The sequence below is a fragment of the Mustela nivalis genome, assembly GCF_964662115.1.
Source record: "Mustela nivalis genome assembly, chromosome: 5".
Classification (NCBI taxonomy): Eukaryota; Metazoa; Chordata; class Mammalia; order Carnivora; family Mustelidae; genus Mustela; species Mustela nivalis.
This window is the reverse complement of record NC_139024.1, coordinates 42,537,729-42,564,804: the sequence shown is the minus strand read 5'-3', so window position 1 is coordinate 42,564,804 and position 27,076 is coordinate 42,537,729. Positions and strand designations below refer to the sequence as shown.

Genomic DNA, 27,076 nt, shown 5'->3' with positions numbered 1-27,076 from the left:
TCATGGTTTGAATTCAGCCATCCATTGGTTTAAATATGGTTTCGGTTTTCCCTGTCATTCTCTTTTGTGTCCTGTTTTTTTCAAGAGGACCATCTAGTGGCAAATCAGGGAAATGAAAGCTATGGAAGTACACACTAAAAATTGTTTTCCTAGCATACCTTTAAAAAGTGTGGTTTTCTGTATTACTGAATATGGCAAATGTTTCAGTTTGATATGTTGTATATATGTGAAATAAACATACTGAGGCTATTTTAATACAAATACATATATATGTTTCTAATTACTAAGTGCAAGCTAATGTAGGTGTCATTGGGGAAATAAATTTCCATATATATATATACATTTTGCATCATATGAGCATTCAACAAGATTAGCTTAGGTTTTACAACAAAAACAACAAAAGATCAGATTCAAAACAAATCATGCTGTCAGGATATAAGATTTTTTATTAAAGCAGAACGTGTAAAAGGTCAATATTTAGCAATAAAAGGCTTCAATGCTTATGCATGGAGAGTTCTGGAAAGAGCAGACTTTGAAGCTGTACCTGGGTTAAAATCTTGACTGCCACTAATTAAGCATGTGATTTTGAGCAAGTAAATTAACCTCTCTGAACCTTATTTCTAGAAAGTTAGTAGAAAGTTACTAGAAACTAGTTACTAGAGTTAGTAGAAAGTTACTAGTAACTAGAAAGTTACCAGGCAAGCTGTTGTGCTGGTTAGCAGTGCTATTTCTGAAGAAGCTGGCACTAATAGTGTTATTATTATTATTTCATGTTATTATTAACATGAAAAAATAAAACTTACAGGGTGACTTCTAACATTTGTCCGCATGTCTATAACAGGGTAATTGTTTAAAGTTAACACAGCTTGCAATAAAAGATAATGTGATGAAATAGAAAGAGCATGAGTGTTTAATGCCAGTTAGACAAAATTTGATTTATAGATCTACTGCTTAATTAACTGTTGCAGTTTGGGCAAATTAACATAATTTCTTTGAACGCCACATTTTTCCTACCTAGTAGGAAATTTATGATTAAATAATAAAATATGTCTGATAATGTACTTAATAATGTAGAATATTTGAAAATATTCATTGTATGATTATATATTGATCAGCCCCCCCTTTTTTTTATTTAAGTGGGGTCACTTAAAGATTTGTTAGAAAGAGATGAAAGAATAATGGAAAGAGCACTGCATCGGGGAATTCCAAAACATAGGTTTCAGTTTTAACTCGGCCACTAACTTCATCATTCCTGTAAGAAGTCATTGTTCTTAAATACACAGACTCAGAGTTGGGTCTTGTCTTGTTTTAGAGTTATCTAGCCCAACTCATTGTATAAAATGGAACCTCAGAATCTATCTTCATGCAACCTTTATCCTCCTCAAAGATCAGTCTCAAGAGTATCCTCATTTAGACATTTGTTCAGTCCCGAACACATTACATTTTACATACATGCACACACGCACACACTTTTCCTTTACTCAAAAGTTGATCAGGACAGACAAGGTCAGCGAGGAGGGGCATGGTTATCTCTGTGGTACATGGGTGCCAGTCATCTGTATTGGTCTTTTTTTTTTTTTTCCCTTTATCTTTTTATATTGTGGAACACCAGTGATTTGTGATTATATTCTGTTTGCTTATATCCTTGTCTTACAGAAATGCTTATAGAGATCTGTTTACATATTAAATCATTGTAATGTGGTAATTTTAATTTTTCAAAAAATAAGTAATAGATAATACATGTGTAATTAAATGAAGAAGTTGCCTTCATCTAGGTTATACTTATGCATGCATGACTGTTGACAGGCTTTGAGATGGAATGAATTTATATGAAAAGAAAAATAATGGAGATTTATAGAACACTGAGGTGAGCTTAATTTAAAGGTAGTATAACTAAAAATGTTTCATAGTATTCTTTTTCCCCCTCAGATGAATAGACACTTTATTAGTGTATATCCAGCATACCTTTCTGTGTCTTTCTGCTGATTTTAATGGTTTTTAAATTACCAGATAAAGGGGGGAAAATACAGCTTTTCTTTTTCAGTATCGTAGTCCTGATTAATGGGTAGAAGATACTTATAATTAGCATTAGTTATTTCAGATAAATAAGTATTTGTAAAGTTTATGAAAATAATTGGTTCTCCGACTTGAAGAAAAATTATTTCTTTACTGCAGCCGAGTAATGACAAACTAGAGGTTTTACTGATAAAAAATGATCTGTAAATATCTAATGATTCAAAAGTATATTTTTATATATCCTAATAATAAAACCATTTTATGGCATATTTTCTATATCCTTTTTTCTTTAGATTTCAGAAGTTGACTGCAAAGATGCACTAGAAATGATTTGTAACTTAGAATCTGAGGGTGATGAAAAAAGTGCTCTTGTCTTATGTACTGCATTTTTATCACGTCAGCTCCAACAAGGAGATATGTACTGTGCTTGGTGAGTTGATTTTATTTTGTAAAGAAAAATTGGTTAAATAAGAATACAAGATAGGTTATGAGAATTCAGAGAGCTTAAGAACACACTTTTTAATATTTTAAAATCTTATCAAAACAAAAAGCTTATAAAAGCTTATTTTCAGTTATTACATGCCGTTTGGACTGACCATGAAGTAGTTCATATTGTAACTTTTTTATGTTAAGGACCACACAACCCCCTTAGTATACCAGTAATGGTTGTATAATGATTAATAATGATCAGGAAATTTTTAGATGTTAGAAGATGAAGGAAATGTTTATTTTGTCTAATGCCACAATATTTTCAGATATCTAAGTAGTCTCTGTGTATATTTTTCCTCTACATATTACACACTTGCAACTATATAACTAGTTTAGTAATTTATGTGTGGAAATAAAGTTCATTTATCATTCTATTTCACTAACTTCTTGAGTGCATATTTCTTTATATGGTACATTTTCAAGTGTGCAGAAGCCTGTTATATATCACGTACAACTAATAAAGATGTTGACTTCAACTGACTCAAAAAAAGATCTTAATATCAGTTGTCTTAAATTAATGTGTTAGCTAAAACTGACAATTTATCTGGCCAGTGAATAGCATTATTAGTCTTCAGTGTTAGTTGGTAATATTGGAAACACAAAATTCAGTTTACAACATTCAGACTTTAAGAATTTTTACCAAATGATGTATGACATACAAATCCCATGAATATGGGACAGGCAAGCTAAATCAGTGTGTAATTAAAGAAGAATAAAGTTCACAGTTACAAAGGTTTTCTGAGCAGTTTTGAGTTTTGTTATGAAGAGAAAATCGTATATGCAGTACACAGAGGATTGATACAAAAGGTAGAAAGAAAGATTATGAAGGGATAATAAAAAGCATGCATTTAACTGAGGAGAAGTAGATTTTCCATGTAATATAAATATTAGTATGACTTAATTAACTCTTGCATTGCTTTGAAAAATTCATCAAAGTCTGAATTTCATTACAATGAAGGCAATCTATTAAAAGTTCTTAGGTGAGGGGGGAATTTATGTTTAAGAAATGCTATTTAATACAAGTACTTGAGAAGGCTTTGGGGTCTTAACAGTGAGGACGATTGGGGGGAAGTGGCAGGACAGAGTTGAGCTTGAAAAGTGAACTAGAAAGCCAGTTAACAGTCAATCTGGGAAGTTAAGAAGGCTTCTTTATGGATGTAGGATGGGTTGAAATAATGTTGACACAAACAGTCTTTAGGATAATAGAAAGCAGAGGCTTTTATAGGGTCAGTGATAATGATGCATTTAATTACAAAGATGGTGAACTGGAAAGAATGTTAATCATTTTCATATATTAAGTTTCAGGTTTCAGAAGAGATCAAATTGGAGAAGTATTAAAAAGAACTAGAGAGGTGAAAGTGGCCAATACTGGAGAGACAGATTTTGAAGTCCTCTGTATATAAGTTAAAATCCAGTAAATGATCAAGTTATTCAAGTGGGTGGTGAAAGGGCAGCGTTCCTGAGGAAATAATATTAGGAAAGGCCTGTATTGAGGAGATTACTTTGTGAGAAAAGTTGAGGAAAGGAAAAAGATTTTTGTGGAAATTAACCACAGAGGACAGAAGAGAAATAGGACAATAGGTAAAAGGGAGGAAAATTCATCGTTTCGTAGGATTATTTTCTGTGAAACCTACATTCTAATTGTATTTGAAATAAATTTCAAAGTTCATTTTTCAAAGTTTATTATTTCACCAATTTGAGAAATTAGTTGTTTCTTTTGAGTTCTTTGTCGTCATTAATTTTAATATTTAATAACAAATTTTTAAATTTATGTGACCAGTTGGTCAGTTTTCAGTTTCAGGTAGAAGATAAAATTAAATGCTTTTAAAAATACGCCATTGATCTGTATAGATCAATGTGGCTCAGATACCATTTGTATAATGTGTTTAAATGAGAGGTGCTTTACTAGTACGGGTATCATTTCTCTCTGACATTGAAAAACATTAAAAGAATGATATCCTGATTTTATTTAGTCTCTAAAAAATTTGAAATATACCTTATATTTTATATCTAATTTAAATTTAATTTCCACATGTAGAATTTGGAATCTAAAACCAGTTTTAATTTCAAATGTAATGACTGGACCAATATAGTCCATGATTACTACATTATTGTTCCAACTTATTTTTTTATACTTTTTTTTAGGGAACTCACTCTCTTTTGGAGTAAATTACAGCAAAGAGTAGAACCATCTATTCAAGTGTACCTAGAAAGATGTCGGCAACTTTCTCTGTTAACCAAGACAGTATATCACATTTTCTTCCTGATTAAAGTTATTAATTCAGAGGTAAGAATGATCAAGCTATTTTTTCTCAATTTAAGATGTATTAATTACTTTTAATAAAAACTATTATTTTGGCACCTCTTCCAGTGACTTCTGTTATTTCATTTAAAGTTTTGAACATTGCTTTAATTAGTCTTATAATAGGCATTTGATAACAGAAAAACTTAAAAGTACAAATGAGAGCTAGGGGCTTGCTCTTGACCTAAAGAAAAATAATATGCATATACTGGTATTTTATCATTTGACAATTTTTGCTCCTAGGTGTTACACTATTTTGATAACTGGCTTTATAGAAATTTAAGAAGGTATAAAGAGAGAGATGTGAGGTAGCTCCCTTTGCTAGCAGTTTGGCAGATTACATTATCTAAAAATCCTTCTACAAAGTGCCCCAACATACTTGGTGAAATAAAATAAATATTTCTTTTGATATATAGCACCTAAGGTTGCAGGAATGTTAGGGAGAATCCATAGGCCCAAAATGAAAAGGAACTTAAAGCTTTCTGAAGCCATAAGCTTAAGCTGCTGCTGGGTCTCTCCTGGCCTGATGGGTATTGGGATAGGTTACTACTTGCAGTAACCAAGGAATTTGCACATTGGGATGGGAGATAGCTTTATGGGCCCTCCCCAACTCCCAGTTGGGGAGTTGGAACTCAGCAATCTGTCCCCCTACCCCACCTGCAAAGTTCTGTAATTTCTTTGAAAAAGTAGACCAGAAAAATGGTGCTTTTTAGTACAGATAGATGGTAGGGAAGCTTATGCATGTTCTACTGGGCTGTGTCAGAGAAGGAAAAATGTTTCCCTTAAGAGGTTGTAACCATAGGTCTACCCTCACACAGATTTGTGGCCTAAATTTACCATATTTATAGTCCAGAAATCCTCATGCCAAGTAAGTAATGTTTAAGAAGGTAAGAGTGGAGTACTGGGCTGGTAACATCTGGCAGAATGCAGAACTTCTTTGAAGGGACACACTCAGTGCTGGATTCTCAGGTAAAGTCCTGGTTGAGATGAGTTCATGATCAAGAATTATGGAACATGAAACAGTTTGTCATGAGGGAATTTTGTCACAGAAAAATAACAGTAGAATTAAATAGACTATTTAAAGACAAAAATTTAACCATCAGGATTTATACATGTATCAGTATACATTTATACTGAGCCGGGGTGGCTCAGTTGGTTAAGCAGCTACCTTCACCTCAGGGCATGATCCCAGGGTCATCTGCTTCTCCCTCTGCCCGCGTGTGTGTGTGTGCGCGCGCGCGTGTGCGCACATGACAGTCACTCTCTCTCTCTCACACACACACAAAAAAATGTATAAAGCATATGAAACAGTGACATGAATCTCAGTAGAGAAAAATTATTTGTGTAAGTTTAAGTAATGCAATTATGGAAAATTGCATAAAATACATATATTTAAAGACAAAATAAGGAAGTAAAGCATGAAAAAGAAAGATACTATCAAAATGACCAAGCAGATTTTAAAGAGTCAAAAAAAAAACTCTAAGAATAAAAAAAAGTTATTGAAATGAAAACAATTAATAAGTAGATTAAATAGATTAGATATAACTGAAGAGGAAAGCAGAGGTTACATATATGTTTCTAATTATCTCAATTGGAGTCTGAGTTTTACAGAATTAATTTTTTTAAAGATTTTTTTAAAAAATTTTATTCATTTTGAGATACAGAGAGAACGAGTGTGCACCAGCAGGGGAAAGAGGCAGAAGCAAACTCCTTCCTAAGCAGAGAGCCTGACACGGGTCTCAATCCCAGGACCCTGTGATCATGACCTGAGCTGAAGGCAGATGCTTAACCACTTGAGCCATCCAGGCGCCCCAGAATTAATTTATTTTCTTATAGTAACCCTTGTAGTAATGCAGTTGGTTTCCATTTTAAATGTACACAGAAGACGTTTTTCTAAAGTTGCAGATATTATGTAGAATGGGGTGCCAAACAGTGTTTAGGAATCCTTAAGAACGGGGATGCAGCTTGAAAGAAGGATTTAAGATTCATTTATTTATTTGTAGAGAAAGAGAACACAAGAGTGGGGGAGGATAGGGAGAGGGAAAATCTCCATCCCAGGACCCTGCGATGATGACCTGAGCTAAGATGATCTCAAGAGTCAGACTTCTAACCAGCTGAGTCACCCAGAAGCCTCAAGAAATATTTTTTAATTCATCTGTAATTTTTTTTTGTAATTTTTTTTGAATTCATCTGCACACGCGCGTACACACACACACACACAAAAGATACTCTCCTGTTCCCCCTTTAAGAGTAACTTCTAGGGGCGCCTGGGTGGTTCAGTGGGTTGGGCCGCTGCCTTGGGCTCAGGTCATGATCTCAGAGTCCTGGGATCGAGTCCCACATCGGGCTCTCTGCTCAGCAGGGAGCCTGCTTCCTCCTCTCTCTCTCTGCCTGCCCCTCTGCCTACTTGTGATCTCTCTCTGTCAAATAAATAAATAAAATCTTAAAAAAAAAAAAAAGAGTAACTTCTAAAATCTGTAGTTGGTCAGTATATCTTACAAATTTCCCTTTTTCTCTTGAAATTTCTCTTTTTCTCTTCTATTCAGAAGAATAGAATTTCTTTTAGGAGTAAAGAACGGGGTGAATTCATCTATATAGTTTTTGTCTGTCAACCTTGTTAATTCATTCTGATTTTTCATTTTATATATTGTGCTGTAGGTAAAAAAAGAACTTAATATTAAGTTTCTTTAAAAATTATTGTACAATTTTAAAATGCAGGTTGTGCCACTGCTTTATGTCTAACTTGAAGAGCAGTATAGCACAGTGGAAGGACTTTGAAACTAAAACGCCTGGCAGATTGGGTGACTTTCTCTTGACCACCTGGTAACTCTAACCACTTTGTATTTCATTTCTTAATTAGATTAATCAAGGAAGTTAGGTAAAAATAACTCTCCTCCCTCATTCTTACACCCCACTAATAAGGAGATTGTGTTGGAGAGGGAAAAACTTGGACAAGAGCTATACTATCCATTATTGGTAACCAGTAACCTTTATTTTAGGTGCTCTGTAGTTCCATGAGGCTAGTGACATTGAATAGGATAAAGAATGCTTCTATCATCATGGACAGTCTGCGGAATAGTAACTTTGTGGAGAGACTTTAGGTTTAGAAGTAAAGTCCATAAAAAAAGCAGTTAAAAGCATGAATAATAGCTTTAGAAAGTTGGGTCAGGGGAGCTCACCTATTCACAAGAATAACTTGGAACTTGCTAATCAGTTACTCTGCCCCCAAAATCTTGTTTCCTATCGCATAAAATGTTTTTCCCTTTTTTTTTTTACTTTCTGAAATCTGATCAGAGGTTTTATTTATTTATTTATTTATTTTTAAGATTTTATTCATTTGAGAGAGAGCACAAGCAGTGGAGAGAGAGAAGCAGGCTGCCTATCGATCAGGGAGGCTGATGCGGGGTTTCATCCCAAGACCCTGGGATCATGACCTGAACTAAAGGCGATTGCTTGACCATCTGAGCCACCAGGTTCCCTTAGAGGTTTTATCTTAAAACTGGAATCATAGGGACGCCTGGGTGGCTCAGTTGGTTAAGCAGCTGCCTTCGGCTCAGGTCATGATCCCAGCGTCCTGGGATCGAGTCCCACATCGGGCTCTCTGCTCAGCGGGGAGCCTGCTTCTCCCTCTGACTCTGCCTTCCACTCTGTCTGCTTGTGCTCGCTCTCGCTCTCTCTCTCTCTCTCTTTCTCTGACAAATAAATAAAATCTTAAAAAAAAAAAAAAAAAACTGGAATCATAGGGGGGCGCCTGGGCGGCTCAGTGGGTTAAAGCCTCTGCTTTCAGCTCGGGTCATGATCCCGGGGTCCTGGAATCGAGCCCCACATCGGGCTCTCTGCTCAGCGGGGAGCCTGCTTCCTCCTCTCTCTCTGCCTCTCTGCCTACCTGTGATCTCTGTCAAGTAAATAAATAAAATCTTGAAAAAAAAAAACAAAACTGGAATCATAGGGCAACTGGGTTTCTCTTGGTTAGGCATCTGACTCTTGATTTCGGCTCCATTCAGGATTTCAGTGAGAACGAGCCCTGCATTGGGCTCCAAGCTCAGTGGGAAGTTTGCTTGAGATTTATTACCCTGTGCCCCTATCCCCAGTGGCATGTGAGTGTCATACTCTCTCTCACAGAACAAAACTACAATCATAGATTATTACTGTTTTAGAACTAAAAGAAACCTTCAAGTTAACTAGGTTAACTAGGTTCTAGTGTAACTCCTTATTTTTCACATGATGTAATTTTAATTTAGGCTCAAGGTTAGTGATTTTGGTTAACTGGCAGCCTTCTTTCAGAATTCCAGGAGCTATTGAACCGTTTATTCGTGCTTTTTCCTAGACCCTTGAAATTAGAAGTTGAAAAATACAGGCTTTCATAGTCTACTAATGGAAACACACAAACAGTTGCAATTTGGTGTATGGGTCTTTCTGTTTTGGTGGAGTGCTGAGACTCCTGTTAGAGCACATTGCTTAGCACTGTGCCTGGTATAAAGTAGCTGAATGAATAAAAGAGGTGGACATTCTAATCCACTTGTCTGTGTTGACTCTGTGTGGTAGCCACACAGAGTGGGAGGGGAACGTGTTCCTAGTAATAGAAAAAGTATGAAAAGTGGTATATGGAAAAATTTTTCTTCTCTCTTCACTACTCACTGAAAATTTTGGGTCATCAAATATGTGGGGATGGTCTCTGCATCAAGCAGATACCTGATTCTGTGGACACCAGCTGGGTATCCTACAACTTAAGTCTAACACTATTTAACAGGCGATAGCACAGTCCCACAAGACTACCACACACACACACACACACACACACACACACGACTACCACACACACACACAAGACTACCACACACACACACACACCACTCCCCCCCTTCAGGTGCTAATCACAAGTCCAGTTTGTCATCTGTGCTTCTGACCAACTGGCTAAAATCAGAAGTTCTCACAACCACCTCCTCAGATTTGATTAATTTGCTAGAGTGGCCCACAGAATTCAGTAAGACCCTTTACCTACTAGATTACTGGTTTTATGAAAGGATACAACTCAGGAAGAAGCAGATGGAAGGTAAGCACAGGGCAAGGAGCAAGCTGCCTTCCCAGATCTTCATATGTTTACCAGTGCAGAAGATCCCGGAACCCCATTCTTTTGGGGTTTTTACAGAGGCTTCATTACATAAGCATAATTGATTAAATCATCAGCCACCACTGGCAGCTGATTCAGACCCCAGCTTTCTCCCTTTCTTGGGATGATGGTGTGGGCAAGAGCTGAAGGTTCCAACCCTGTAATCACAGGTTTGTTCCCCTGTCAGCCCCCATCTGGTGGTTATCTAGGGGCTTTCCAAAAATGGCCTCAGTAACATAAATAAACTTCTTTGTGGTTAAAGGGGACTTAATAGTAAAAGCACCTGTTTCACAGTTTAAGGCTCTGGAGCTGTTTCAGGAGCTGGGAACAAAAGATGCCCATATAGTTCTTATCACTTAGGAAATTACAAAGGTTTTAGGAGCTACTTGCTGGGAACCCCGGATGAAAACCAAAAAATATATGTATTTCTTATATCATAATATCACAAGTGGTATCAAGACAAATGAGAGAATAGCGTCTTTGAGGAAATAGAGTTAGTTTACCTGAAATATAGGCTATTTGGATAAGGCAAAAGATAAATCTAGACCAGATGAGGCATACTTAAAGATTGTGAAGGCCCTTTTGTTATTCCCCATTAAGAATATATATCTGAGGTACAAAGGTAATCACTTAGGTTAAGACATGTTGCTGTGTGTGGATGGAGAGGGCTGTACAGGATGTACCGGGGGCTGCTAATCATCCTTTAAGCCTTTGGGTAGTTTTGGGCCAAGGATACTAGGCAGTCAGAGGAAAGGAACAGAAAAGTTGGTGGGGGGGGGGGCAGTACCAAAGCTAAAATCTTGTATCTTTTAGAAGGTTGCCTCATGCTGGATTATTGTCAGTGGGGGGTGAATCTATATTCCTCCTCTCAATTTTTAGCACTTAACCTTCATCAGTCACTCTTAAATTTAAGTTGGTCTTATCAGTAACTTTTATTAACTAATGATAGGAATTAAGTAGATTTTTTAAAAAGATTTTATTAATTTATTTGAGAGAGAAATCATAAATAGGCAGAGAGGCAGGCGGGGGTGGGGCGGGGGGAGCGGGGGAAAGCAGGCTTCCTGCTGAGCAGAGAGCCCAATGCCGGACTCGATCTCAGGTCCCTGAGATCATCACCTGAGCCAAAGGCAGAGGCTTAACCCACTGAGCCACCCAGGTGCCCTGGAATTAAGTAGATTTTTATGGGCTAATTGTTAATTACATATTTATGGGAAATTAGTAATTCAAACTCATCTTTAAAAACACTTATTTACCTATAAACAATTTTTAATCACAAAGATGAAAAATTCCCAAGAATAAATAACATTGTTGTAGTTTCATTGGCATTAAGATTTCACATTTAATTACAATATTAAGGTATTTTTAAAGCAAATTTATTCAAAGCCATTTGCCCTTAATGAGTTGAAATCACCCTTGAATCCAATAGCAGACTGTATTAGAACTGTTGAGTTTCTCTCTGAAATAATTTTAGTTGCATTTTTTAAGCAGTAAGTAGAATTTTTGAATCTGCTTTTGTTGTTTATGAAGGGATCAACAGTTACATGACAGAATACTTCTAGTCCCTCTTCCGCAGTGCAGATGGCATCCACAAAACAGGCTTCCTGAAACCTTTCTTAAAATCATTTCTTCCTTCATCATTTCCTGAATTTTCTAAAGAAAAACATCCTTCTCCACAATTCTTGTTCTGTACATATGTACTAGTCCTTCTGGTATATGTCTTCATTATCACTTCATCTCATATTTATGGTTGACTTCATCTTGGATTTCTCCAAGATATCCTCTCTATAATACATATCTTTTTTTCATACTGTGAGAAAGGAGTGACCTAATTATTCATTATTAGTAGTAGCCGCTAAGGCATGTAACAGAGGTACAGATGTTTTACAGTTAAAGTTTTCTGGCTCGGATTTATCTCAAAATAGTAGAAAATAGATATAGATATATAAAATAGATATATGGTTTTGACGTAAAAGCTGGAGACAACCATATGGTCCCTGTTGTCCTTTCCTCACTGTCACTTTTAAAAATAAGTATCATCTATTGTCCATTTTTTTCTTGGTCTTTGTACCCTTGCTTTTCATGAAGTCAAGCCAATTTAGTATCCTCCCCTCACTTTCGTATTGCCCCACAAATCTAAGCTGGTTGGGTAAAATATTTTATTTCCTTCTTAGCCTGTGTAAATACCCTGTCAGCTTTTTTTACTTATCTCTTCTCTGCCTTTTGATCTGGTATAATACATATTCCATTCCCATGATTGTGACCACATCTTATACTGGTTTATTTCTTATATCTATGTCTTCTTAGTCCTTTTAAAACCCATTTTTATTCTCTTCACTACCTCTGCTTTCAAATGACTCTTACCCTTCATTACTGCTATCTTATAATAATAGTTCAAGATGCTTATTGAAAAGGAAAAACATTTATTGTGTCTCCTTGTACTTCTGATTTTTAAGGTGGTTCAACAACGAGGTAAGTGATTTGGCATTCAGCCAGTGTATAATAGAACCCCCCCCCCCCCCCCCGTGAAGGATCAAGTTAACTTTATTCTGTTAAAAGTGAAAATCTCCTTTCATTCTAGTAAATTAGGAAATACAGGGACTTCCTCAGTTCTGTAACTGGGTTTTTAATTTCAGAAGGATTCTAAATACAAACTTAGGAAATAAGATTTGTGATAAAGTTGACATTATTGATCACTTGCTGTGTACCAGACATTATACTAAACTGTATCATATTCTTTTGATACATAATATTCATTAATGCTCACAGCAATTTTATGAAGTTTAAATGCTATTTTGATTTTTATAAGTGGGCTGTGAACGGTTAGAGAAGTTAGTAACTTCCAGGTTTGCCTAGCTTTTTTTTTTTGAAGATTTTTATTTATTTATTTGACAGAGAGAGATCACAAGTAGGCAGAGAGGCAGGCAGAGAGAGAGGAGGAAGCAGGCTCCCTGCTGAGCAGAGAGCCCGATGTGGGGCTCGATTCCAGGACCCTGTGATCATGACCTGAGCCGAAGGCAGAGGCTTAACCCACAGAGCCACCCTTCCTAGCTATTTTAGGTGATTTTATACCCAGGTCTTCTCTTTATTTCCAATGCTTATCTTTCTCCTGCTGTTCTTTATAGTTCATTTCTCTCTCTCTCTCTCTCTCTCACACACACACACACACACACACACACACACACACACAGCTAAGCTATAAGCTACAGTGCTTTAGAAGAGGCAGCATTTCATATGTTGCAGCTACAAAATTTGAGAGTAGCAAACGTTAGTTTCAAAATTACTGAATTCACAAATACGTGTTGGTTAGTGTAGATTAAATTAACATTTCCTGTTTGCTTTTTCACAGACTGAAGGGGCTGGACTTGCCACCTGTATAGAATTATGTGTAAAAGCCCTTCGTTTGGAATCTACAGAAAATACTGAAGTGAAAATATCTATTTGCAAGACCATTTCATGCTTGTTGCCTGATGATCTGGAGGTTAAACGTGCTTGTCAGCTGAGTGAATTTCTTATTGAGCCTACAGTAGATGCATATTATGCTGTGGAGATGCTGTATAACCAGCCAGACCAGAAATATGATGAAGAGAATCTTCCAATACCAAATTCTCTACGTTGTGAGCTCCTACTTGTATTGAAAACTCAGTGGCCCTTTGATCCAGAATTCTGGGATTGGAAAACGTTAAAACGACAGTGTCTTGCATTAATGGGGGAAGAAGCATCTATTGTGTCTTCAATAGACGAACTAAACGACAGTGAAGTTTATGAGAAAGTAATGGACTACCAGGAAGAGATTAAAGAAACTTCTATGAATGGACTTTCTGGTGGAATTGGTGCTAGTTCTGGCCTTCTTAAAGACATCTGTGATGAAAAGCAAAAGAAGAGAGAGATAAAACAATTAAGAGAGAGGGGATTTATTTCTGCTAGGTTTAGGAATTGGCAAGCCTACATGCAATATTGTGTGCTATGTGACAAAGAATTCCTTGGTCATAGAATAGTACGACATGCTCAAAAACATTACAAAGATGGGATTTACAGTTGCCCTATATGTGCAAAGAACTTCAATTCTAAAGAAACTTTTGTCCCTCATGTCACATTACATGTTAAACAATCTAGTAAAGAGAGACTAGCAGCTATGAAACCATTAAGAAGATTGGGGAGGCCACCTAAGATCACAACTTCCAACGAGAATCAGAAGACTAATGCTGTGACCAAGCAGGAACAGCGGCCTATAAAAAAGAATAGTCTCTATTCAACAGACTTCATAGTATTTAATGACAATGATGGTTCAGATGATGAGAATGATGACAAAGATAAATCATATGAACCAGAAGTAATCCCAGTCCAAAAACCAGTACCTGTTAATGAATTTAATTGCCCTGTAACTTTTTGTAAAAAGGGCTTTAAGTACTTCAAAAATTTAATTGCTCATGTAAAGGGGCATAAGGATAATGAAGATGCCAAGCGCTTTCTTGAAATGCAAAGCAAAAAAGTTATTTGCCAGTACTGTAGACGGCATTTTGTAAGTGTTACTCATCTTAATGATCACCTACAAATGCACTGTGGCAGTAAACCATATATCTGTATACAGATGAAATGTAAGGCTGGTTTTAATAGTTACGCAGAGCTCTTAACACACCGAAAGGAACATCAAGTTTTTAGAGCAAAGTGTATGTTTCCTAAATGTGGCAGAATTTTTTCAGAAGCTTATTTACTGTATGATCATGAAGCACAGCATTATAATACCTATACTTGTAAGTTTACAGGTTGTGGTAAAGTGTATCGTTCTCAGAGTGAGCTAGAAAAGCATCTGGACGATCACAGTACTCCTGAAAAAGTGCTGCCTCCTGAAAACCAGCGTACTTCATCTGGAGATTGTGTTCAGCCTTCTAAAGTGAATCCGAACACAGAAGTGAGCTTTGAGAAAGAGAGGTCTGTGCTTCCTTCAGAAAATAATATTGAAAACACCTTACCGACAGATGGAAGTGATGCTTGGGATAAAAGCAAAGCAGAATCAGCTGTGACCAAACAAGACCAGATTTCTGCATCAGAGCTCAGGCCAGCTGATGGACCATTGTCAAATGGTTTGGAGAACTCTGTGACTACTCCTCTGCTTCAGGCCAGTGAAGTAGCTGTGTCCATTAAAGTGTCCCTCAATCAGGGGATCGAGGATAACTTTGTAAAACAAGAAAACTCATCTGTGGAAGGCACTAGTGAATCACTGGTCACAAACTTAAATACAGCAGGTGGAGATACTTGTAATGATTTGTGTCGTCCAAGTTTTCAAGAAAGCAAGCAGGATTGCTTTAATGAAGCCCAGATTACTCAGAATTCTTTAGTAAATTCAGATACCCTCAAAATAGGTGACCTTACCCCACAAAACTTAGAAAGACAAGTGAACAACCTAATGACCTTTTCTGTGCAAAATCAGGCAGGATTTCCAAACAGTTTACCAGCTTCCAAGTTTGAATGTGGAGGTAATGTCAAAACATCATCCAGTCTTTATAATTTACCTCTTAAGACATTGGAAAGTATCACGTTTGTTCCACCACAGCCCAACCCAAGTAGTTCTTTAGGAACTCCATCAGTGCCTCCAAAAGCGCCAGTTCAGAAATTCAGTTGCCAGGTCGAGGGATGTACTCGAACCTATAATTCTTCACAGAGTATCGGGAAACACATGAAGACAGCACACCCTGACCAGTATGCTGCATTTAAAATGCAGCGCAAAAATAAAAAAGGTCAGAAATCTAACAACTTAAATACACCAAATAATGGAAAGTTTGTTTATTTTTTGCCATCACAGGTGAGCAGCTCTAACAATGCATTTTTTACACCACAGACCAAAGCCAACGGGAATCCTACTTGTTCAAATCAGTTGCAGCATGTCTCGCCTTCCATTTTTCCAGCTCATTTAACAAGTGTGTCAGCTCCACTGCTGCCCTCAGTGGAAAGTGTCATAAATCCAAATATACCTTCTCAGGATAAAAATGAACAAGGTGGTGGTATTATATGTTCCCAGATGGAAAATTTATCTACTACTACCTTGCCAGCACAAATGGAAGATCTAACCAAAACAGTTTTGCCTTTGAATATTGACAGTGGTTCAGATCCTTTCCTTCCTCTACCTGCGGAAAGTAGTTCAATGTCTCTCTTCCCTTCACCAGCAGAGAGTGGGGCTAATTCTGTTTTTTCCCAACTGGAAAACAGTACAAATCATTTTTCCTCACAGATTGAAGGAAACGCTAATTCCTCCTTTTTAAAGGGAGGTAATGGTGAAAATGCAGTTTTTCCTTCACAAGTAAGTGTTGCAAATGACTTTAATAACAGCAGTGCCCAACAGTCTGCACCTGAAAAAGTTAAAAAAGACCGTGGGCGGGGCCCAAATGGGAAGGAAAGAAAACCCAAGCACAACAAAAGGGCTAAATGGCCTGCAATTATCAGAGATGGGAAATTTATCTGTAGCAGATGTTACAGGGCTTTTACTAATCCCAGATCTCTGGGTGGACACTTATCTAAGCGATCTTACTGTAAACCACTGGATGGAGCAGAAATTGCTCAAGAACTTCTACAGAATAATGGACAGCCTTCTCTTCTTGCCAGCATGATTCTCTCCACAAATGCAGTAAATTTGCAGCAGCCGCAACAGTCTACCTTCAATCCAGAAGCATGTTTTAAAGATCCATCATTTCTGCAACTTCTTGCTGCTGAAAATCGCTCAACATTTTTACCAAATACATTTCCTCGGACTGGTGTGACTAGCTTTAGTACCAGTGTTAGCCAAGAAGGAAGTGAAATTATTAAACAGGCTTTGGAAACTGCTGGCATTCCCAGTACATTTGAGGGTTCTGAAATCCTTTCTCATGTTCCAGCAGGTTGTGTTCCAGATGCAGCACAAGTAAATGCAACAGTGATGCCAAATCCAGCTGTACCACCCCTGTTGCAGACTGTATGCCACCCAAACCCCCTGCTGACAAACCAGAATAGGACACCAAACTCCAAAACTTCCTCCATTGAGGAATGCAGCAGTTTGCCTGTTTTCCCAACAAATGACTTACTACTGAAGACTGTTGAAAATGGTTTGTGTTCTAGTTCATTCCCTAATTCTAGTGGGCCATCACAAAATTTTACCAATAACAGTTCACGTGTTTCAGTTATAAGTGGTCCTCAGAACACGAGGTCTGGTCATTTAAATAAAAAGGGAAACAGTGCTTCAAAGAGAAGGAAGAAAGTTGCTCCTCCCTTAATTGCACCTAATGCTTCCCAAAACTTGGTAACAAGTGACTTAACAGCAATGGGACTTATAGCAAAGAGTATTGAGATACCAACTAGTAACCTCCATTCAAATGTAATTCCAAATTGTGAGCCTCAGGGTTTGGTGGAAAACCTAACACAGAAATTAAATAGTGTTGACAATCAGTTATTTATTACTGATGTGAAAGAAAACTTTAAAACCAATCTTGAGTCCCATACAGTGTTAGCGCCTTTAACATTAAAAACTGAAAATGGTGATTCCCAAATGATGGCTTTGAATTCGTGCACAACTTCAATAAATTCTGATTTGCAGATTTCTGAAGACAATGTTATACAAAACTTTGAAAAGACTCTTGAAATTATTAAAAGTGCTATGAATTCTCAAATCCTTGAGGTAAAAACTGGATCTCACAGTGTTGGTGAAACGTCACAGAATGCTCAAATAAATTATAACATTCAGCTTCCTTCAGTAAACACTGTACAAAATAACAAGTTACCTGATTCTTCTCAGTTTTCCTCCTTCGTAGGTGTCATGCCAGCAAAAAGTAACATTCCTCCATCTGAAGTATTACATAAGGAGGATCAAATACAGGAAATTTTAGAAGGCTTGCAGAAATTGAAATTAGAAAATGACTTGTCCACTCCAGCACCCCAGTGTGTACTAATAAATACATCAGTGACACTGACTCCCACTCCTGTTAAACCAGTTCCAACTGTCACAGTTGTTCAGCCAGTTTCTGAAATGATAAGCAACATTCAGTTTAGTGACAAAGTTAATAAACCTTTCGTGTGTCAAAACCAAGGTTGTAATTACAGTGCTATGACAAAGGATGCTTTATTTAAGCACTATGGTAAGATTCATCAGTACACTCCAGAGATGATTCTTGAAATTAAGAAGAATCAGTTGAAATTTGCTCCATTTAAATGTGTAGTACCTACCTGTACAAAAACATTTACAAGAAATTCTAATCTCCGGGCACACTGCCAGTTGGTCCATCATTTTACAACAGAAGAAATGGTAAAGTTAAAAATAAAAAGGCCTTATGGAAGAAAATCTCAGAGTGAAAATTCGTCAGCCCCACGAGTTCCACAAGTAAAAAGACAGCTAACTATGACGGAGGAAAACAAAAGGGAATTCCAGCCTGCTTTAGATTTGGGAGCAGTGAAGGAGAATGCCCTCAGTAATGAAGCAGTGATCCCAGAAAAACAACTTGTAGAAAAAAAAAGTCCTGAAAAAACAGAAAATTCCTTGCAGGTGATCACAGTTACTTCAGAACAATGTAATTCAAATTCTCTCACAAATACACAAACCAAAGGACGAAAAATTAGGAGACATAAAAAAGAAAAGGAGGAGAAAAAACGCAAGAAGCCAGTTTCTCACTCTGTTGAGTTTCCAACAAGATACAGCCCCTACAGACCTTATCGATGTGTTCACCAGGGTTGCTTTGCTGCTTTTACTATACAGCAAAACCTAATTCTGCATTACCAGGCTGTACACAAGTCAGATCTACCTGCATTTTCTGCAGAGGTTGAAGAAGAAAGTGAAGCTGGTAAAGAAAGTGAAGAAATTGAAACCAAACAGACTGTGAAAGAATTTCGGTGTCAGGTGAGTGACTGTTCTCGAATTTTCCAAGCAATTACTGGCCTGATACAACACTACATGAAACTTCATGAAATGACTCCTGAGGAAATTGAAGGTATGACTGCTTCTGTGGATGTTGGGAAATTTCCATGTGACCAGTTAGAATGTAAGTCTTCATTTACCACATATTTGAACTATGTTATTCATCTTGAGGCAGATCATGGAATTGGAATCAGGGGAAGTAAAACTGAAGAAGATGGCATATACAAATGTGACTGTGAAGGCTGTGACCGTATATATGCAACTCGGTCAAATCTCCTCCGACATATTTTTAATAAGCATAATGACAAACATAAAGCTCATTTGATTCGGCCAAGAAGATTAACACCTGGTCAGGAAAATATATCAAGCAAAGCAAACCAAGAAAAGACAAAATCTAAGCATCGGGGGACAAAACACAGATCTGGAAAGGAAGGACTCAAAATGCCTAAGACAAAACGAAAGAAAAAAAATAATTTAGAAAATAAGACAGCTAAAATTGTACAGATCGAAGAAAATAAGCCTTATTCTCTGAAACGTGGAAAGCACGTATATTCCATAAAGGCTAGAAATGATGCCTTATCTGAGTGTACGAGCAGATTTGTGACCCAATATCCATGTATGATAAAAGGGTGCACATCAGTTGTTACAAGTGAAAGCAATATAATAAGACATTATAAATGCCATAAATTATCAAAGGCATTTACATCACAACACCGTAATCTTCTCATTGTCTTCAAACGGTGTTGCAACTCACAACTAAAGGACACTTCTGAGCAAGAAGGTGATAAGAATGATGTGAAAACTTCTGATGCATGTGTAACAGAGAGTAATGATAACTCCAGAACAGCTACAGTTCCACAGAAGGAAACTGAAAAAAATGAAAAAGATGAAATGGATGAGCTAACAGAATTATTTATTACAAAATTAATAAATGAAGACAATGCAAGTGTGGAGACCCAAGCTCCTACGTCTTCAAATGTAAGTAATGATTTTCAGGAAAATAACCCCTGCCAGTCAGAAAAACAAAAAACAAGTAATTTGAAGAGAGTTAATAAAGAAAAAAATGTCTCCCAAAATAAAAAGAGAAAAGTTGAAAAAGCAGAACCAGCATCAGCAGTTGAGTTAAGTAGTACGCATAAAGAAGAAGAAACTGCTGTTGCCATTCAAACTACAGAGGAGCATCCTGCATCTTTTGACTGGAGCTCATTTAAACCAATGGGATTTGAAGTATCATTTCTGAAGTTTCTTGAGGAGTCTGCAGTAAAGCAGAAGAAAAATTCTGACAAAGACCATCCAAATAGTGGAAATAAGAAAGGATCCCATTCAAATTCAAGAAAAAATACTGATAAGACTGCTGTGACTAGTGGAAATCATGTATGTTCTTGTAAAGAAAGTGAAACCTTTGTACAGTTTGCCAATCCATCACAGCTTCAGTGCAGTGATAATGTAAAAATTGTTTTAGACAAGACTCTTAAAGATTGCACTGAACTTGTGTTAAAACAACTTCAGGAAATGAAACCTACCGTCAGTCTGAAAAAACTTGAAGTACATTCAAATGATCCAGATATGTCTGTTATGAAAGAAATTAGTATGGGTAAAGCTACAGGTAGAGGGCAGTACTGATAACTAATGTACTATAAATATATTATTTACGGTTTTATTTTAAATAGGAAGCCATCAAGCATGCTAGAATTGTGAAACTTTTTCATTAATTTTTGTTGACATGAATTAACCTGGCCAAAAAAAGAAAAAAAAAATACATGGCATTTGTCATGTAAAACTTTTTTTTTATCCCTATGGGACTTGAGGAACAGAATCAGTACTTCAGTTATTGTAAATAGTTGAGCTACACCTCAAATTTCTATCAGCCAGTTGCCCTTTCCATGAACTAAATTGAATTATCTGTGTGATTGATCGGTTTCACCAGGTCACTGCTCATGTAGGACAGTAGTCTTTGTAGATACCTTTTTTGTATATATTTATTATTGTAAATCATTTGCTGCCACCAGCAGTGTGTAAGTCTAAACTATTAAATGACACATTTATATTTGGAATTTTAATTTTTAACTAAGTGATCAAGTTTTTAAAACTGTTCTTTTATGGTTTTAAATTAAGAATTTTTTGAACTAAAAGTAGAAACTGCCATAGTTCATTGATTTTTACATAAAACGTTTATTTACAAGATCTCAGAATTACTTTTCACAAAGTAGGCACATTATATCAATATCTTGCTCTGCTTTGTAAATTTATCCTCCAGAATTTGGGGGTGGTATTCATGTGAAATTATAGCAGATTCTTTAGAGGTTTCCTATAGCTACAGGTTTTTTTTCAATGCTTCTAATTGGGTATAGTTACTATGATTCCATGAAATATAATGGAAATGTGAATAAAGAATTTACTACATCAAAGATTTTAAACATTTGGTATTAAAAAAAAAATCCTTTGTGAATGTGATAGAAACTAGTAGTGTGGAGCAGTGTAAATATTTGAGGTGGTGATTTGTGAAGTAGCCCAGTATTGCCTTAAATAAAATCACATTTCATTTCTTGTTTTATACATGTGATCTTACAAAGTTTTTTTTTCCATTTTCTGAGATTTATAGATTGGTGTATAGCTTTAAACTGTATAAACTTTTGTGGAAAGATTTTTTTAAACATTTTTATAAATCTTAAAATTGGTATCATCAAAGTGAGCCCATCTTGTGTTTATAAAATGCAAGAGTCCTTAACATTTATAATTACATAGATGAAACACTTTCTATAAGGAAGTTGGATGTTTTGATTTTACTGTTTATAGATGTTAGATTGTACAGATTTGTATTTTCCCACCACATCTAATGATACTTTTTTCATTAGATTGGTCTTCCAGAGCAGTATTAGTTGTTACAATTGATTATTTTGGTTATTCAGTATATAGTTAGCTCTTATAGTTTAGCTTTATTCACCATATTTATACTGTGGATTCACGGCAGAGATAGAGGTTATTTCAGGAGAGTTTATTACCTTCATTTGAAGTCCAGCTAAAGTCAGGACTGGAAACAAAAGAAAACACCTTTTGAATTTACTTTTGTTTCTGTTTGCCGTATATAGTAGCATTGATTTTTGACTTTGTGTTTGTTATAAACCAGTTGCATTCACAATATTATTAGCCTGAGATATTGATGATGTTGTAATAATAAGAAAATGTGTATATTCCCTGTGCAACATCAGATTTGCAGGAAAAATGAAGCACTTAACTGAAATTGCTGGTACTCTGAATAAATAAGCATGGTCAAGGAGTGAATTATTTTCTTTTGGAAAAATTTTTTTTTTTAAGTTTTATTAAAGCATTATAGTTTTATTTTTAGGGCCTAATGGGTTGTATTGAATAGTTGGTTTCACCTCCTTAAGGTTTATTACCAATATGCATAAAACTTGACACATTAAAATTCCTTCCCTTTGATAAGCCCACTGTTATTTATTAAAATAAAAGTTGTTCTTATGGGTAATTAATACATGTTTTTTTTCTAAATTAACAGTAACTTAACTCTGAATAATTTTAATATTAAATTTTTGTTAACAACTGAATGTTTCCGTAAGTTTCTTGGAAGTTGATCTAGCTCTTAAAGATAGGCATTTGGCAAAACTGCCCTCAATAGTGCAGTAGCAAGTAGATTTATTTCTGGTGAATGTAGTGATGAACCACTGTGAAGTGAAAATACCATTGTATTGGGGCTTTTCTTTTGCTCATTAGCTCAAGAAAATTGACCCTTAGACATTTCTGTAATTGTTCTACATGACAGGGGAAAGTTTGCCAATATTGAGTTAATTTTTTCTATATTCCAGGTACTGCTTGTAAACATAATTATAGCAGAGTGGGCTTTTTAGCATGAAACAGAAAAATCAAGTTAGGTTTAAAAATACAGATTTATAGAACAGCATGTTGGTAAAATCTGATATGGAATGTAATGCCTAAGTGTTAAAAAAGGAATCTTAAAGTATATATTTTTCACGTATACTTTTCCTCAGTCCATTGAGGTATTTTCTTTCTACAGCCTTAGTTTGCTTAGGTTTTATCATTTAAAAATGGATTTTTTCCCCCTTCTTCTAAACCCAAAGAATTTTAATCTACAGATCAGAACATGTTATTCAAAATACATCACGTGAAGTGAAAAGGTAACAGTTTGGGAACTTTTCAGTTGTGTTACATTCAGCCTAAATTATTTTAAAGGGCTGGACAGAGATTGAGTTTCTTTTTGATTGTCGGGTAAGCAAACAGTTGCTGTAGCTATTAAGACGACATAAATACTATAGCTAGAGATAGTCAAGGAGGGAATGCCGTATATTGCAGGGGCGGGTGTTTATGAAAATCTTTGGAAAAGATGAGTCTTGAAAGATGAACGACTAGTCCTGGAATGGTCATAGGGAAACGAAAATTCTAGGTATGGAGGTATGTGGCAGCATAGTGCATTTACAATATTGGAAGTAGTCTGTGTGGAAAGATAGGGGGTTGGAGAAGCTGAAGAGGAAATGGGCCAGGTCATGAAGGTTCTTGTATGCCTTATAGTTTTCAATTTTGATTTCTTGAGTGGTTACTGAATGCATTTAAGTTCAGCAGTTTGACCAGGTGCCAATTTTAGAAAGATAATACGTATTCTATAGAGGATGATAGATTGGATAAGTTGGAAGCTAAAAGCAGGGAGACTTGAGGTAAAAAATTTCTTCTGGGGGCCAGAAGAAAAGGTCTTAACAGAGTTGAGAAGTAGAACAGTAAGACATTCTTTTTCAGAATGTTTATTGTAGTGAGATACCACCAGGTTGGAACATCCTGTCATCAGAGTTGTCTAAACTGCAAGTTTAAAGAGTTCAGTGTGCAGTAGTATATTAAAGACTGAAAGTTCAAAAAAAAAAAAAAAAGTGAAAATTCTATGCAGGGAACATGTTAACTGTTAAATGGGAATATTTCAGACTTAACTGAAAATGAAAATGTTTTTCTTTTTTAATGAAAGAAATACTTAAATATATCCAACTAACTTAGTGTTCTAGGGAGCATGTTTTAGGAACCACTCCTCTAAAATGGCATTCATTAAATCAGGGCTGAGAATAAGCAGGTGTGTGCACTAGTGCAGCTTGTATCAGCTGTTTACAAATGGTGATTTTTCAGATTGGCCAATTTATTCATTCCAGTTGATAGGTTTCACATGTCCTTTTATAACAGTGCTTTTAATTTTATATTGTTTATTGTCTGTGCCTCCCAACACTACCTACCTCTCAGTGAACAAAATGATAGTATCTGCTTTACTTCTCAGTGGTTTTGCTCCATAGAGGTGGTTCATTTCAGTGATCAGCTCTCCATAAAGGGGAGCCCTACATGTATCACTTCCATATTTGGAATTTAGATTCCCTTTGTCCAACCACAAACTGCTAGCTCACCTGCTTGGGATATATCCACTAAAAAAATACTTCTACCTCATCGAAACTAGTCAGTTAATTCTACCACCTGCTCATTATTCATCCCTGTCCTCAACTTGTCCTACTTAGAAACTAGATCCCACTGTTCAATGCACTCTTACAGGTATCCTCACACCATGCCTTTCTCTCTGTGTCGTAATCTAGAACAATTTCAAAACCTGTCTGCTCTTGAGCAGTTGAATGGGAGGGAAATCATTACAACAGGCAAGTTTATAATCTCAGATTCCATTTAACTATAATCCCTTTTATTAGGTTCCCATCATAGCTAATCTTGAGTTGTCAAACATTCCATTTCTTCTCATTTACTCCCACTATATATATTCCCCACAACTGTTCTGAGATTGCTGTCATCAGGATCACCATTCTCTTCCATGCTGCCATATCTGTTATTTTTTCTGCTTGTTCACTGCCTTAGGAGCATTTAATAGGTTTAATGAGTTCTCTTGGAAATACTCTTTTGGTTACCCTACCTTTCTGGCTGCTACATTGCTAAGTCCAACCCTATTCCCTCTCAGTACCTAACCTTGGCTTATTGTGTGTGTATGTCACCACTCTCTTTGGATGATTGAGCCCATTCTCTGGTGTTCAGTATGAATGTACCATCACACCTCTAAGACCAAACTTTTCATAGTTACAGACTTGTAATTTCAACTGCCTACCTCCAACATAACACCTCCAAATCATTTCTTTCCCTACCCTACCTTCAATCTGTTCCTCTCCCCTATTCCTGATCTGGATAAGTGAAATAACTACCTAGGTTCCTCATTCTAGGTTCTCTAACATCATCATGGTAACCAAGTCACACCCTTTATGTTTGGTCACAATTTTAGGCATTTTTACCTCAAGCAAAAAGGAACCCGCTTCTCATCCAAATCATTTCTTGCCTACACCACTGTAGCATTCTCTTTATGAGCTTTCTTCCACAATATTCCCCACTGAACAGCTAGGTTAATTTTTTGTTAAGGTAATTCTAGTGGGTCTGTGGGAAGTGTGTGGAGAAAGGGAATTTTTTCTGCACACTGCCCTTTGAATAAAATGTGGTGTTTTTACTATGATGCCTGCCCATCTAAATTCTTGTTCTCGTTTGCCTGTTGTGTTCTAGCCACATGGATTTCTTTTGAGTTTCTCAAACCAACCCGGCTCTTTAACATCTCAAGGCCCTTGCATTAGTGGTTCCTTCTGCTTGGAGTGCTATATTTTACTGTGTTCTAACTCCCTCTTCTTTAGGCCTCAGGCCTCATCCCCGTCATCAATTACTCCATTGCAGCACTCATCTTTCCTTGATAGCATTTATCAGGTTGTAATTGCTTTTTATTCTGTGCTAAAGAACAATCCAGTACCTCAAACATAGTACATATCTAATGGTAGTAAAAACTTCTTGAATGCTTAAATGGGAGATAAAGAGAACTTGATTATGACTGGAATCAATAGTCTCTGGAGCTGAGTCTATACAGTTAGCGTAATTATTAGTGCTAAGGGCATTACAAGAATATATAACAATGAGAATTTGGTACTATGTAGTCTGTAATGAGGGAAAGCAGTTAATAAAGACTTCTCTAAAGAAGGAGATAAGGGGAAGGAACTTAGAGAAAACTCCAAGCTGGTTTTAAAAGTTCATTCTAGTGAGGGAGTCTTCCAGTGGAAAATTAAAGGAGACCAGTTAAAGAGGCTATCCAAGTTGTCCAGGACAGAGCAAATGCAGCCTTGAAAAGTGGTGAGGCTGAAGGAGAAAAGTGTACAGACTTGAGAGATCTAGGATATTTGACAGGTCTTGATCATTATGGGTTATGAGAAAAGAGGAAGAGGATAGAAATTGATAATTTATAGGTTTTTAGTTTGAATAAATGGTTGAAATGTTATTTAGGAGGGTGAGGATAAAAGAGCAGTTTTGTGAATTGATGATTGCGAAAGGGAAGATTGTATAGAAAAGAATCCAGGACCTAACTCTGAGAAACTCAGAATTTCAAAGTAGATTAAAAGAGAAATAGAAAAAAAAAATCATGAGACTTGTAGGATGGAACTATTTCAGGTGTCCTGTTCTGCTGAGATAAGGGAATTATAAAGTCTCCTTTGGATTTAGTGGTAAGAAAGTAATCTGTAACCTTTGCAGTTACTTAGTTTGAGTGGAAGTCAGTTTGAGAAGTGTAGAGAACAAGTGTAAATGCCTATTTTTGGTATTTTATTGAAATAATTAAAAAACCCACAATAGTTGCTAAAAGAGTCATGGAGTCCAACCAGTTTTTCACAGTATAGGAAAATTGAGCATTTTCAGGTTCCACTGAAAAGGATTTGGTAGAGAACGGGTTAAGTTCCAGCGAGAAGGATTTGGTAGAGAGGGGTTAAGATGTGAAAAATAGTATATGTTGTAAAATTCTCAGGTTTTGGCTTGGATAATTGTGAATGGTGATGTTGTTTGCCAAGGTAATATAGAAGAAATAGGGTTGGATGGAAGGTTAATACTGAGTTTGAGGTTTTTATAGGTCATTAAGGCAGAGAGGAATAGTGATCAGTTCTTTATCGGGTCTGAAACTACAGTTGTGGACTTGACTCCTTGAGTACAAGTATCTTGGCCTCTGTCTCATGAGCATTTTGCTCAGAATCTGAGATATAGGGAGCACTTACTAAATTTTGCTGGAATTGAAAGAAATAACAAGCATGTAAGGAAGGATAAATCACCAAAGCTAGAACCCAGAGGAACACCAACACTTAGTAGGCAGAAAAAAAGAAACTAGCAAAGACAACATGGAAAGGAAGGTTTAAATGAGGTGAAGACCAGGAATGGAGGTAAGGTTATAGGGCATTACAGAAGCTGGAAGAGAATGATGAAGGGTAGTTTT

At 36.4% G+C, this 27,076-nt stretch overlaps 1 protein-coding gene across 9 annotated transcripts in view; it reads left to right on the top strand.

Annotated features, from left to right (window-relative positions):
• Positions 1-22,355, top strand: part of ZNF292 (zinc finger protein 292) — a 96,017-nt gene extending 73,662 nt beyond the window's left edge. For 8 of the 9 annotated variants that reach the window (XM_082730627.1, XM_082730628.1, XM_082730629.1 and 5 more), the window contains 3 exons: positions 2,310-2,446; positions 4,651-4,792; positions 13,264-22,355. In XM_082730627.1, coding sequence (XP_082586753.1) covers positions 2,310-2,446; positions 4,651-4,792; positions 13,264-20,412 — 7,428 coding nt within the window. In that variant the 3' untranslated portion in view covers positions 20,413-22,355. Of the gene's footprint in view, positions 1-1,806; positions 1,868-2,309; positions 2,447-4,650; positions 4,793-13,263 lie in introns of those variants that run through there. The other variant, XM_082730634.1, reaches the window with a different exon arrangement.
• The last annotated feature ends 4,721 nt before the right edge of the window (positions 22,356-27,076 follow it).